Raw genomic sequence first — 13064 nt, forward strand, 5'->3', positions numbered from 1 at the left:
CATACTCTGTATGAGTGTTTATTTTGCATTTAAGATTTAGAATGCACATTGGTTTCAGGAAGGTCAGCTCCATCGAGATGTCTTATTACTAATCTTGTAGCCCAGCACAACTCCTAACTAACGTTAGTATTAGAAAAACCATAAGTCTACAGTCATAGTCACAGCGGTGCACTGAGCTAAATGCTAATGTCAACTCGCTAGCATGCAAGTTTGCCTTGTTCACCTTCTTAGTTTTGTGTGTTAGCATGCTAGCATTAGCTATTTAGCACTAAACACAACAAACAGCTGAGGTTTATTGTTTAAGGATCTCCAGTAGAAGCACACACAGGTGCCTCTAGTCTTCCTGGGGTTACGAACATAGAAATGCAATAGAGACATACAATAACAGTACAGACAATTTAAAGGTTGATATATATATATTTTTTTATATCAAAGTGATTTTGAAAACTATGTAGGATTCTTGGAGTGCTGAGAGGCCAATAAGAGCCCCTGTTCTATGTGAGTAGGTTTGATTTTAGCTGTGCTTTTTTTTGAAATAACCGAGGCATTTTTAAACTAAATAGAAGTGTCTTTAAAAGGTGGACACATTAGACACTGCAAATGAGCAAGACACAGCAAGCTGGAGTGCTGTTCTTGGCCCAGTTTTTGGTCTAGTCTTTGGTTTTTGGGCCAGTTTTCCCCTTTTGTCGTAGAATGACATGTATGAGGAGAATGTTCAAATTCAACAAATTCAAAAAACAGATTCCTGAATCACAAACAGCAAAACTAAACCAAAAACTAAAGTAGTTTATTCTAGACCTGATCTGAAGACATTTTTTGACAAACTGCAAAAACAAATAAGACCCAAGTGTTTGTATGTTGCTATAAAAAAAATATACTTGCATCTGTCAGCGCCTCATCCATGCTTCGCCTTTTGTCTCTTCCCTCTCCTGCCCTTTTCCCCATTGTGAACAGAGCATTCTATTATATTCTATCTGCACACTCAGAATGATATTCAGAGATAAATTTAAGTGAAAGACAGTAAAAAAGTAAAGCACCCCCCCTGCTTCCCTCCAAAACGAAACTGACTGCTGTTGAATGTGCAGTATGTTAAACACCAATCAAGACAGTTTAGAACACAGAAAGTACAATTAAAAACAAATACAGAACAGAAACATTTTGTTAACATTTTTTAAATATTTTAATTGGTATTAAATATATAGTATATTATTATTATCTTGTCTAGGGTACATTCTGGAAAAGTCTATCACAGAAAGGCACATATACCGTAGACCAGGGGTCTTCAATGTTTTTTTAGGCCAAGGACCTCTTAGCTGAAAGAGAGATGGAGCAGGGACCCCCTACTACATATATTGTATACAATTGAGTTGCATATTAAACTGGGCTGGATGGATGGAGATGGTTGGATGGCTATTCATATGCTATTTATACATCACGTATAATGTTAACATACATGTGGAAGGCAAAGTGAATCCTTAAGCTTAACTGTATCTGTGGATGGCTACCATGGTGGCTACCTTACCTATAGTAAGCCTATCATCATCAATGTTGTGTGAATTAATTGTTAACACAACACTGATGATGATTGTGTTGTCATGTATAGGCTGATTTATTTTTGCTAAATAATATGTTCATGTTAATGTATATTTTCAGACCTTTTTAACGTTCAAAAAAATTGGCGGATCCCTGCAGTAATTCTGAGGACACCAAGTATGATCTGAAAGGCACTTCAATTGAGCCCTTTTCTCTTGATTTGTCCTTGGCTGAAAAAAAGATTAAGAACCTCTGATTTAGAGTGTCCAATTAACCTAATCTGCAAATGTGGGACTGTGGGAGGAAACCGGAGCACCCGGAGAAAACCCACACTGGCACGGGGAGAACATGCAAACTCCACACAGAAAGGCCCCGCTGGTTGCCAGGTTCTTACTCAAAACCTTTCTACATGTGAGGTAACAGAGCTAACCCCTGCACCTCCATGCCAGCCTAAAGTTGATGTTGTCCTGGGCGCCCGGATAGCTCAGGTGGTAGAGCAGGCGCCCATATATAGAGGTTTACTCCTCGACACAGTGGGCCCAGGTTCAACACCGATCTGTGGCCCTTTGCTGCATGTCATTTCCCCTCTATCTCCCCTTTCATTTCTTCAGCTGTCCTGTCAATAAAGGCCTAAAAATGCCCCAAAAAATAATCTTTAAAAAAAAGTTGATGTTGTCCAGATGTCCTCCAATCTCTCGCCTCCGCTTCTACTACCTAATCTTCTTCAAGATCTTCTGTAAGGGACTTCTGTCTTTCACTGGGATTATCTTTTCCCACATAACCATGAACTCCTTCTGGTGGGCAAGTCCCTGGAGCATCATCTGTCCATGGTGCCTGTGCAGAAATATTTTTCTCATTTAGCAATTTAGTGTACAGGCAGCACAATGCCCAGGAAACATAAACCATAAGACCATGCAAGACTTAGTAACCTACCTGACTTCTGGTGCAGCATCCACCGACATCTTACTGACAGCAGTAAGGAAATGCTGAGCGAAGGTCTTCCCTGCTGTCAAGATGTGATTCTCTCCAATGATGTCCGCCAGCTGGTGGAGGTGCTGTGCTGTGCTCCCCCTCACTGCAGCACAACGGTGCCTGAAGAAGGACAAAAACAGGAGAATGTTGACTAGGTTTTATTTCCTTTACTTCAAATGCTGCTGATACACGTCCTACTGAATTCTGATGAAATCCGCTTCTCTTACCTCAGCCCTGTGTCGAGGAGAACGTTCAATATTCTACCAGGGCTGCAGCCCTCCACCAGCGCATCCAGGGCAAGGTTAGCCTGCTCTTGAATAAAGGCGTTGGTCGTCTGTGCCAACTTCAGCAGCAGGACACGGCCTGTCCACTTTGCCTCAGGGTCCATGGCCCTCCCCAGGTGAACATGGAGCTTTGCTACGGTGGCCATTGCAGCACAGGCCACACCAGAGCGCAAGTTATTCACCTAGATAGTAAACAAGAACATCAGTCAATACTTCTGCATAAACAGTACAGGTAGATGAACAAGAAGGCAACTGAGAACTGCATGCAACAGAGAAACAAAGAGGAACATGTCTACAATACCTCTTCTGTGAGGACCAGGCAGACTTCATGCAGTTTGGTCTGCAGTAATGCCGGATGGTGTCGTACCAGAGCTCGAACAGACTTCAGTCCATCCAATTTCTTCTCCCTGTGTTTAGATGACAACTATGTTAATCATAGCTTTAGGAACAACTGCCTGTTGTGACCCTGCTGGTTATTCTCTTTCAAATCTATCTGTAAACGTCTGTAATGTTGATGTCCTACCAGTCATCTGAGGACAGCTGTGTGAAGGAGAGGGACAGGCTCTCTGCAGGGTTGACGAAAGGCCGGAGGTCTTCCTGAGCTGCGACAGCCTTTGGGTGGAGTTTTGTCCCACGGCGAGGTCCTTTTCTGTTGGGCGGGGCAGCTTTGGATGGCGGTGCTGGAACCTTGGGTGCCACCGCCAGGGTCCTACTGGGGGCTGCTGGTTGTTCACTAACCCTAACCCGTGAAGGACGGTGGTCGAGCTGGAACATCTCAAAGGTCTCCCCAACTTCCTCAAATGTATTTTTTGCTGACTGGAGCTTGCATCTATTAGCTGCCTTCTTGCCTGCAAAACAATCATGATTACTCAAATGTCCATGTTTACTGTAATCACAATCTTTACATATTTCCATTCAAGTTCCCAAAAAGGAAGTCATCACTCAACAGTATTAACATACCTGTTCCACCAAGTTTCATCACTGGGATACGAGACAGTCTCCTGATCGCTCTAGGAGGAGGATTAGGGGTGAAAGAGCGGATGTGTGAAATATCCCTTAGCTCAGTGGGAGTGTGTGTGTCCACAGAGCTGGGGATAGACTCTGGGCTTGGGCTCCTGTTTGCAGCTCTCAGCTTGGCAATCTTACAGGCAAGTATCGCCATCTGACAGCCCAAACGCAGCTTCTTCTCAAAGAAAGGGTCCTCTTCTAACGTCTGGTTAGTCGTTGACGTCCGACTCCTTTTGTCCTCCTCTATGATGGGCCTGAACCTTCTCCCTGGAAGAGAGCATTTAGGGCTCCTTCTGGGACAAGCTGGTGGCTGAGGTGAGGGGAGGGTGTCCTGCTGGATGGAGAGTCCCATTCTCTCCAGAACAGCATCGCTGCTGGCTTTCTGGGAAGCGCACAGCCTCTCTGCACGTTGAATGAGTGCAGCCAACTCAGCCTTTTCAGCTCTCTCAATGTCCAGGATCCTGGACTGACTGCTGGAGCCACTTTCTTTTTCGTGACTCTCTAGTGTCTGTAAAAAAAAAAACATATTGTTCGTTGTTATTTGTGTTCTTAATTTTTGGACTTGATTAGTTTAAAAATGGGTATGCTATTTTGGATTGCTAACAAACATCAGTGAATACTAAAGCCACTTTTTTTAAACTCACAATCTCACACAGTCTGCATTACCAACATGTATCTTGGCAAAACAGTTAATCTCACCTCTAAGACGCACTCAAACAACCAAAACACTTCATACATCATCCTTTATTTTTTTTCTACATCTGTGCATTGGTAATTTACTTGTGAAAAATACAAAGTTGAAACTAAAACAAATAATTCCTTAAGTTCCTGAGCTGCAGTAATACTGTAATTAAAAAAAAATCCCCATCAACAACACATAGGCTATAGTATAATCACTCATACTGTACAGTACTGGGAGGGTTCTAGTCTTCCCTCTCTCCTGCATTTGGCTACACAACATGTTGTGTCTTCTCTTTCAGCTGAAATCAGCTGTTTGCAATGATTATTATTTTAAATATTCTGCAAAGATTTTCTATATAAACTTAGCACAAAAAGTAAGGAAATTTGTGTTTGGTAGATTATTTCTCTGTGGTAACAATTCTTTTTGGCAATATATACCATTGGAAAGCCTGTTTAGTTCCCTTTCAAATGGTGCCCCATTTGTAAGGAACATTTGTGGGATGAGCAGCAGCGCTGAGTATGTGGGTTGCGCCCATAAAATTTGCCAAATCTTCTCTGCCAATGCCAAACAGCTTATTCTGCCATTGACTCGTTTGGTGTTTAGTGGATTGGAAGATTGAAGTTTAAAGAAACAAGACATATTGGCAATTGAACAATTGATTAATTTCACACACAGGAGCCTCAGTATTATGTGGAAGAACCATACACAGCCACAACAGCCTGGCACCTCCTCCTCATGCTGGTCACCAGCCCGGTCACACACTGCTGTGGGATGGCATCCCATTCTTCAACCAGCATTTGTCGCAAGTCAGCCAACGTGGTTGTGTTGGTCACTCTGGCACGAACAGCACGCCCAAACTGATCCCACAAGTGTTCAATGGGGTTGAGGTCAGGACTGCTGGTTGAAGAATGGGATGCCATCCCACAGCAGTGTGTGACCAGGCTGGTGACCAGCATGAGGAGGAGGTGCCAGGCTGTTGTGGCTGTGTATGGTTCTTCCACACGCTACTGAGGCTCCTGTTTGTGAAATTAATAAATTCCTCAATTGCCAATATATCTTGTTTCTTCAAACTTCAATCCTCCAATCCACCAAACACCAAACGAGTCAATGGCAGAATAAGCTGTTTGGCATTGGCAGAGAAGATTTGACAAATTTTTCATGGGCGCAACCCACATACTCAGCACTGCTGCTCATCCCACAAATGCATGTTCCTTACAAATGGGGCACCATTTGAAAGGGAACTAAACAGGCTTTCCAACGGTATAAGATTTATTGCCAAAAAGCATTGTTACCACAGAGAAATAATCTACCAAACACAAATTCCCTTACTTTTTGTGCTAAGTGTATTTCAATATGGTTACTACAGAAATGCACATTTGCCGTCAATGTGTTTTGAATGTGTTTGAAAACAGTGTGTTAGCATTTGAACAATGTGCTGCAGATATATAAGTATTTTGCAGTTGGTGTACTATAAATTAGAAAAAAGTTTTGACATTGACTTTAGTTGTGACCAATGAAGGTTAGTGATTAAAAAAAACTGTATTTATCTATCCAACTATCTATCTTCCCTCAGAAAAAGGTTACTTACATCACTGTCTTCCTTGGCGTTCATCTTCGTCTTACACCGTTGCAGGAAGGCCTTTAATGTCTCGCAAATAGCCATGAGTATCTGAAAAATGCTAACTAAATTCACAAAAATGGCAGAACCAACACGTAGTAGTTTCTCTCAGTAGGATCAGTGTGTGTCTGACTGGAACTGGATTCCCCCCTTTATACATGAACATGTTCTAAGTGATGTCACTGTAGAACCATGGAACATTCTGATGGAATCCATATGCAAATGAGGTATTTTATGAATTCTTTTATTTTCATTTTTATTAAATGATATCAAAGCATTGTTGGTGATCCAAAAGGACCCAAACTTGACAATCTTGACATTTTTTGTTTTACTCTTGGCACACATTTAATCATTTATCTAATCGCAAGATCATTTCTGGGGTTCGCCAGATGGTTGGGAAGAAATAAAGAAATGACATATTTTAGACTTGATGAATGGGATTCTACATTAATGTGTGACGTTTGGTAGATTTCATGTCTTATATTCAGAGCTTCATTTGTAAATCTGTCTTGGAACACAGAAAGGGTGCTGTTCCGGCAGGTCAGGTGGAGAGAAAAAGTCACAAACGCATCAAAAATTCACAGAGCCTGGAGCACACTGGACAAGGCTAGGTGGTAGCCGCTGAAAGTAAACTGTCATTAAAGCAAAGCATTATTTGTTTACATGTATTAATCAGAGCATTTGCAATAATCACTCAAAATCAGCAGGGGGAGGTGCGTAGAAACAGCTGTTTACACCGGTTTGCAGCTCTTTTTTGCGTCGTCGAGAGGGGTGGGCGTGGGGGGGTCGCGAACACCAACCTCATTATTCTGGGGGGTCACGACTCTAAAAGGTTGTGAACCACTGCGCTAGGCAGTGGGCCCTATGCCATTCATCCTCATATGAATCATGTATGAATGACGTGCCATATAAATGGCATCATAATATGATCTAAAATGGGATAAGACTCTTGACTGGGAAACTATTAGCGCAGGTGTTTCCTTAACCTCTACCATAGTCGGTTCAGGTTCAATGTGTTGTTGTATGAGTTATATAACTTTAGAAAACAGAACTCTAATTAAATCAAATATTTGGGCTTCTTTGACATCAGACCATTCTGGGATGGTCTTAGTTATTTGCAGTAGAGAACAGGTATTTTACAGTACATGTTTTCCACAACTATAATTTGTTTGACTTCATTTTTGTACCTGCAACCTACTTCAGCCAACTTTCAAAGCAATCCATCTAATAGTTGTCTCCGTTTTCTTTTCATACACGTTTTTTTTCTCATTTTTATTAAAACCATAAGTCACATACATTTCTTTTAAAACAGTAACTGTTAAATGACAAAGCATGCTGCCGTTTGATTCTTTTGTTGTTTTTGTTTCGTACAACTTGAAGCGTTGACGTTGTGATGAATCTTGTTAGTACAGCATTTAGTTTGTGTTGCTTCTTCTCACGCTGTATCAGTGTCACAAGTTTTTCTCTGCTGGGGCGACCTCTAAGAACAGCTGAAGGAACACTGTTAACTTGGTCAACAGCCCTGGGCAGAGCTTGTAATGTATGAAGGGTATGTAGACTATAGCTCCACTGAGGATAAATAAAGTCACATAGAGGTATTCAATCTGAGGATTGTCTATGATGGGCGCCAGCACAAGGAATATTGCTGCCATTAGGACCAGTATAGGGAGTATAATGGGAACCTGTGGAGAGAGGAAGAGACACAAGGTGATTTTCAACCCATGTTAACAAAAAGACAAATGTATGTTTGTGATGATGTCATGAGAAGTGTATGTGTGTGGCACTGACCCTGTAGGGCCTGGGGAGCTCCGGCTTCTTAATCTTGAGGTAGATAAGTCCAGACAGGGTGATGGCATAGAAAAACCAGGCAGTGAAACTGACAACAGCAATGAAAAGGAATGTCAGACAAAAACAGGTTGTATATTCTGTCAATATGATATAAATGCAAAGCAGACCCAGGTTTCACCTGAAGAAGTTGACAATACTCTGGAAGTCTCCAGGGATCAGCACCAGAAGAGAGACAACAGTGGTGAAGATCAGGGCTGGAGATGGAGTCAGTCTGTGGACGTGAGCCATGGCCAGAATATCTGGCTACAAAGCACAACGCAAGTCAGGGTGAAACACTGTGACAACCGTCTTATGCTGAACAATCTAACATATGTTCATAAGTAGAGACTCTCACCATGTGTCCTTCCCTGGCAGCAACAAAGCACACACGGCCACCACTGAAGAACGTCCCATTCAGAGAACCAAAGGCAGACAACGCTGCAGCCACAGACATGATCCAGCCCCAGTTTCCTAACACCTTATTCCTGTGGGAAAAGGTTGAAGTTCTGACAAAAGCTGCAACAGCATCCGTTACATTTTTCAAAAGCCACCTGCTGCACATATAAAATATATATTTGACACTTGATATTTGATACTCAAAAAAAACAAAAAAAAACACTGTGAGACTGATAATGCCATAGGAGTGCAATGCTAAATCAGTGCAGTACTCCTTTCACGATCCTTTAAAAATGAACAATTATGACAGCAGAAAGAGCAAGTCAAACTATCAGTCTGGACCTGTCTACCAGAATCTGTGACATCAATATGAGGTGCTGTCTTACCCCCAGGTTACTGCTACTGCGCTGGAGGACATGAGTTCTTTAGGCGTCATTACCGTCAGGTAGCTCACATTCACCAGCAGATATAAGCCAGTCACCAGAGAAATGGCTATCACAACGGCCCTAGGAAGATTCACCTGGAAGAAAAAAAAAAAAGCAACATCATTTTCTGGCCAATGCATACATGCTTGCATTATGGATAATTGTAATATTAACAATGGAATTATGGATTGGAGTCAGACTCCAAAGTAAAATGAAATGATGGAAAAACTCTAAGCACAATCCCATACAGAGCTACAGAAATGTAGTGAATACAGTAAACCATTAACTTTCCTACTACCTAGAAAAGTCTATGACCTTCTGTTACTGCCTAAAAATATTCTGTGATATTTTAACTTATTGCTGCATTTTCACATTTACATTCACTGCACACATCCACATGATAGCAACACTGGCAGGCACACACCTTAATCCCAGTTAGGTAAGACCACAATTGCAGCAAACAATCGCATCTTGAGTGTCCTCATGCAACACTGATACTGCATCATCTGCCCGGTGACTAGAGGGACTGTTGTATTTGGAGGGAAAAATGATGCTATTATTTACCTAAGCACACATGCACAATCCAACTCTTTACAGTCTCACCTCTGGTCTTTTCAGCTCCTCAGTGACATAGTTCAAGTTGTACCAGCCTGCGTAAGACCAGAGTCCTTGATAAAAAGCCATTCCTAGAGTGCTCAAAGAGTACTGAGTGCCCTTAAACGCATTCTCAACTTTCAAATTTTCCACAAGGACCCTGCTGCTCTGTATGAGCTCCACTATTCCTCCAATTACGATGAATGCCAACGCCAGCACCTTGGCCACCAAGAAGACCACTTGTACTTTGACGGCAATTCGTACATTCAAGATGTTGACTATTGCAACAACCAGTATAGCGACAGCTGCAGCACACTTCACTGCCAGCTGAGGAGGAAGGCAGCCCGTGTAAAAGGTTGCTAGAGAATACTCTGCGATGCTAATTGCCATTGCTGCAATGCTGAATGGCTTCACAACCAGGATAAAAGTGATTGCTGCAAAGAAAGCAGGACATGAACCATAGATCCTCAGTATGTAGATGAACTCCCCACCAGATTCCGAAATGACTGTCCCAAGCTCGGTGTAGGACAGCGCTGCAAACATAGCTACAACTCCCGAGAGAGCCCAGATCACCAAACTTGCTCCAGGGCTTCCCACATAGGCCAGTACGAACTGTGGCGACATGAATATACCGGATCCGATCATAGTTCCTGCTACTAGTGATACACCGCCAATCAACCCAATTTCCCGTTTCATTTTCAGGGCTTCAGGTTCTTTGTCCGCCATGGTCATGGAAAATACTGTAGTTGTTATTCACTCTTACAGAGCAGTCAACCAGATAAAGAAGTAGTCACACACCTGATGACGTTTATCTACACATCTCAGAGAGACAAGAGACAATAAAACTGCTCAATGTGTTACTTGCATATAACATTTACTTCAGTGTACTTGTAAATCTTTGAACAGTGTATCCAGCTCTTGATTCCAAACTCTAATCTTATTTTATGCAATCCCTTGTCTGGATATGTTAATTCTTGTATGGAACAGCAATGGCGGCTCTTTTAACTAACACTAACCTCTGCACTTTTACTCATTGTGTTACTTACTGTTAAGCCTTGTTTATTTGTGACTTATAAACACTGCGCTAACATGTTAACATAAAAGCTATGTTTGTTGCCAATGTGAATTTCTTTTGTTCAATGAGTAACTGATATCCTGACAATAAAAATAAACAATAAGTGAGAAAAAAAGATGTATAATCTTGATTGTAGATCTACAATCTGAGTAGTTGCAAAATGAATTGCATGCGCATAATCTCTCAGTCGTTAACAGCATAATTGTATTTTTTGTGGTTTTATAACTAATGAATAGTAAACAGAAACTCATACTTCTGAATGTTATACCCCCTCAGTTAAATAACTTAGTCATTATAGGACCTCTTAAGCACTGATAGAAAGCAATTCCAATGGAGCTCACATTAACATGTGTTCCCTCAAATGAGTCAAACTTCAAAGTGAAATGAAATTATGAAAAAACTCTAAGTACAATTCCATACATGAAGTGCTGTAAATATCTGGAGCTGAACTACACTCATGGGTTGAAAATATTTACTGACACTGATCCTTTTTATGCTTTCTCCGCCAACATTTTTGAATTTTTGGTTCCAAACATTTCCCAATAATGCAACAGTATAAGAATTAGTTTTTTTTTTTTTTTATAGCAACAGCAAAAGTGAATTAAAAAGCTCTATTAAGGTTGTGAAGCCTTTCAGTAATATGCCTAGTCTGCCCAAGCACAAATGTTGCTGCTCTTTTCTCTCTCCCAATGACTTAAGAATTCAGTTGAAGCTAGTGAATCTCTTATCTTGCAAGACGTTTAACGTAATTGTTTGTAACTTTAATTATTTGCATGACCTTTCTGAATGTCCAAAATCCCACAACAAGCTTCACGGTTTATTGCATCTCATAACTAAGTATTAACAAACAAATCCGTTAGTACACTAGAGCGTGTTGTGTCGATGCATTAAACATTTTCTATGAGGAAAGACGTTTGTATTTAAATGTCTTCTTTTGAAATGATTTCTTTAACTTTTGGCAAGTATAGAAAATGTATTGTGTAAATGTGTTTGTATTAAATTATCCATTAAAATTTCCAGACATGAAAAAGCACAGCCCAGACCAACAGAAATTTTGTGAATAAAGAAAATCTTAGGGGCCATCCACACGGAGACGCTTTTTGATGCAAACGCACATGTTTAGCATCGTTTGGGCCGACCGAATTCTGTAAACGCACTGTCTGAAAATGCACTTTTTTGAAACCTGGTCTCAGGGTGAAAAAATTAGAAAACGGCTCTCTTTTGGCTTTGTTTGGACGGCGAATACGAATATGTCCGTATCGATGATGTCATCGCCACACCCCTCGACCGTTTACCCGCAGTCCGGCACTAGTGCACGGCCACACACGACTGTGGTGAAGCTAAGCAAGCATATCCCATCTTCATGGTCAAACCAGCTCACTTCATCTAAATACATTGTCTCTGCTCCCTGACACTTTCCTCTGTTCTGCCGGTCCTGGATTGTACAGAAGATATATTGCTAACGTTATGTAGCTAACGTTAAACATCGCTAAAGTAGCTGACCGCTACAGCAGCGATGTAGCTAACATTAACGTTAGCTGCTATGGTTAGCTGTTTATAAAGTGGAAGTAGACAACTTATCAACTAGCTAGCTAATCTGTCTGCAGAAACAGCGCCGCCTATAGGCCTGGAATATGAAGTAGCGTGTTGAGTCTTACAAATTGATCCGTTTGGACGCAACTATTCTTGAAAAGAATCCAGGGAAGACGGGTAAAAAAAAGATCGTTTTGGTACGTGTGGACGTGGCCTTAAACTTCTAACTACCAAAGATTGGAAACCGTCTGTGACCTGCCATTTCTGCATCAAAAATATTTGTGAAATCAATGAGTGACAAAAAAAAAGTATAATCTTCGATCAAAGTCTGAGTAGATTGCATACGTTCATAATCTCTCAATTTGCAAACAGCATAATTGTATTTTTTTTTTTTTTTTATATAATTTATGAATAGTAAACAGAAACTCTTACATTTGGATGTTTCAGCTCCTCAGTTAAACAATTCAAAGTGCTCCAACCATCATAGGACCACAAGCACTGATAAAAAGCAATGCCAATGGAGCTGACGTTAACATTTGTTTCCTCAAAGGAGTTCTCAAAGTTCTCAGTGTGTCCCTCGAAAAGCATCACAACACCTCCCAAAATGATCACGGCAAGTGCCAGCAATTTGATTGCCATGGAAACCACCTGGATGACGGTGGCCAAGCGGACGCTCAGACAGTTAACTATGGCCAGCACAATGATAGCTCCTGCAGCCACCAATTTCACTACCAGTTGTGGAGGGGTGCAGCCGTTGTAAAAGGGGGCCACAACATATTCAGCAATGCTGAGAGCAATTCCTGTGGCACTGGCAGGCCTCATGACAATGATGAAGCAGAAGACAAACATAAAGGCCACCACTTTCCCTGCTGTCCGCAGCATGTAGATATATTCAGCTCCAGACTCTGGTATGACTGTGCCCAGTTCAGCATAGCAGAGTCCCCCCAGCATGGCTATCAACCCACAGCAGGTCCATATAACAAAACTGGCTCCGGGGCTGCCGATGGCAGACAGCACATACTGCGGGGATATGAAAATCCCAGATCCTATCATGGTTCCAGCAATGAATGACACAGCTCCTATAATCCCCACTTCTCTCTTCAGATTGAGTGTCTGT

General features: G+C 41.5%; 1 protein-coding gene across 1 annotated transcript; it reads right to left on the reverse strand.

Moving 5' to 3' along the window:
* Positions 1–7360: 7360 nt before the first annotated feature.
* Positions 7361–10065, reverse strand: LOC144535219 (b(0,+)-type amino acid transporter 1). Its single transcript, XM_078277546.1, has 6 exons — positions 9349–10065; positions 8707–8840; positions 8280–8409; positions 8064–8188; positions 7886–7973; positions 7361–7779 (listed from the first exon to the last, which is right to left on the reverse strand). The coding sequence occupies exons 1-6, from the start codon at positions 10063–10065 to the stop codon at positions 7549–7551; spliced, it is 1425 nt and encodes a 474-aa protein (XP_078133672.1). The 3' UTR covers positions 7361–7548.
* Positions 10066–13064: the final 2999 nt, after the last annotated feature.

Source organism: Sander vitreus, chromosome 20 (assembly GCF_031162955.1).
Source record: "Sander vitreus isolate 19-12246 chromosome 20, sanVit1, whole genome shotgun sequence".
NCBI classification, from domain to species: Eukaryota; Metazoa; Chordata; class Actinopteri; order Perciformes; family Percidae; genus Sander; species Sander vitreus.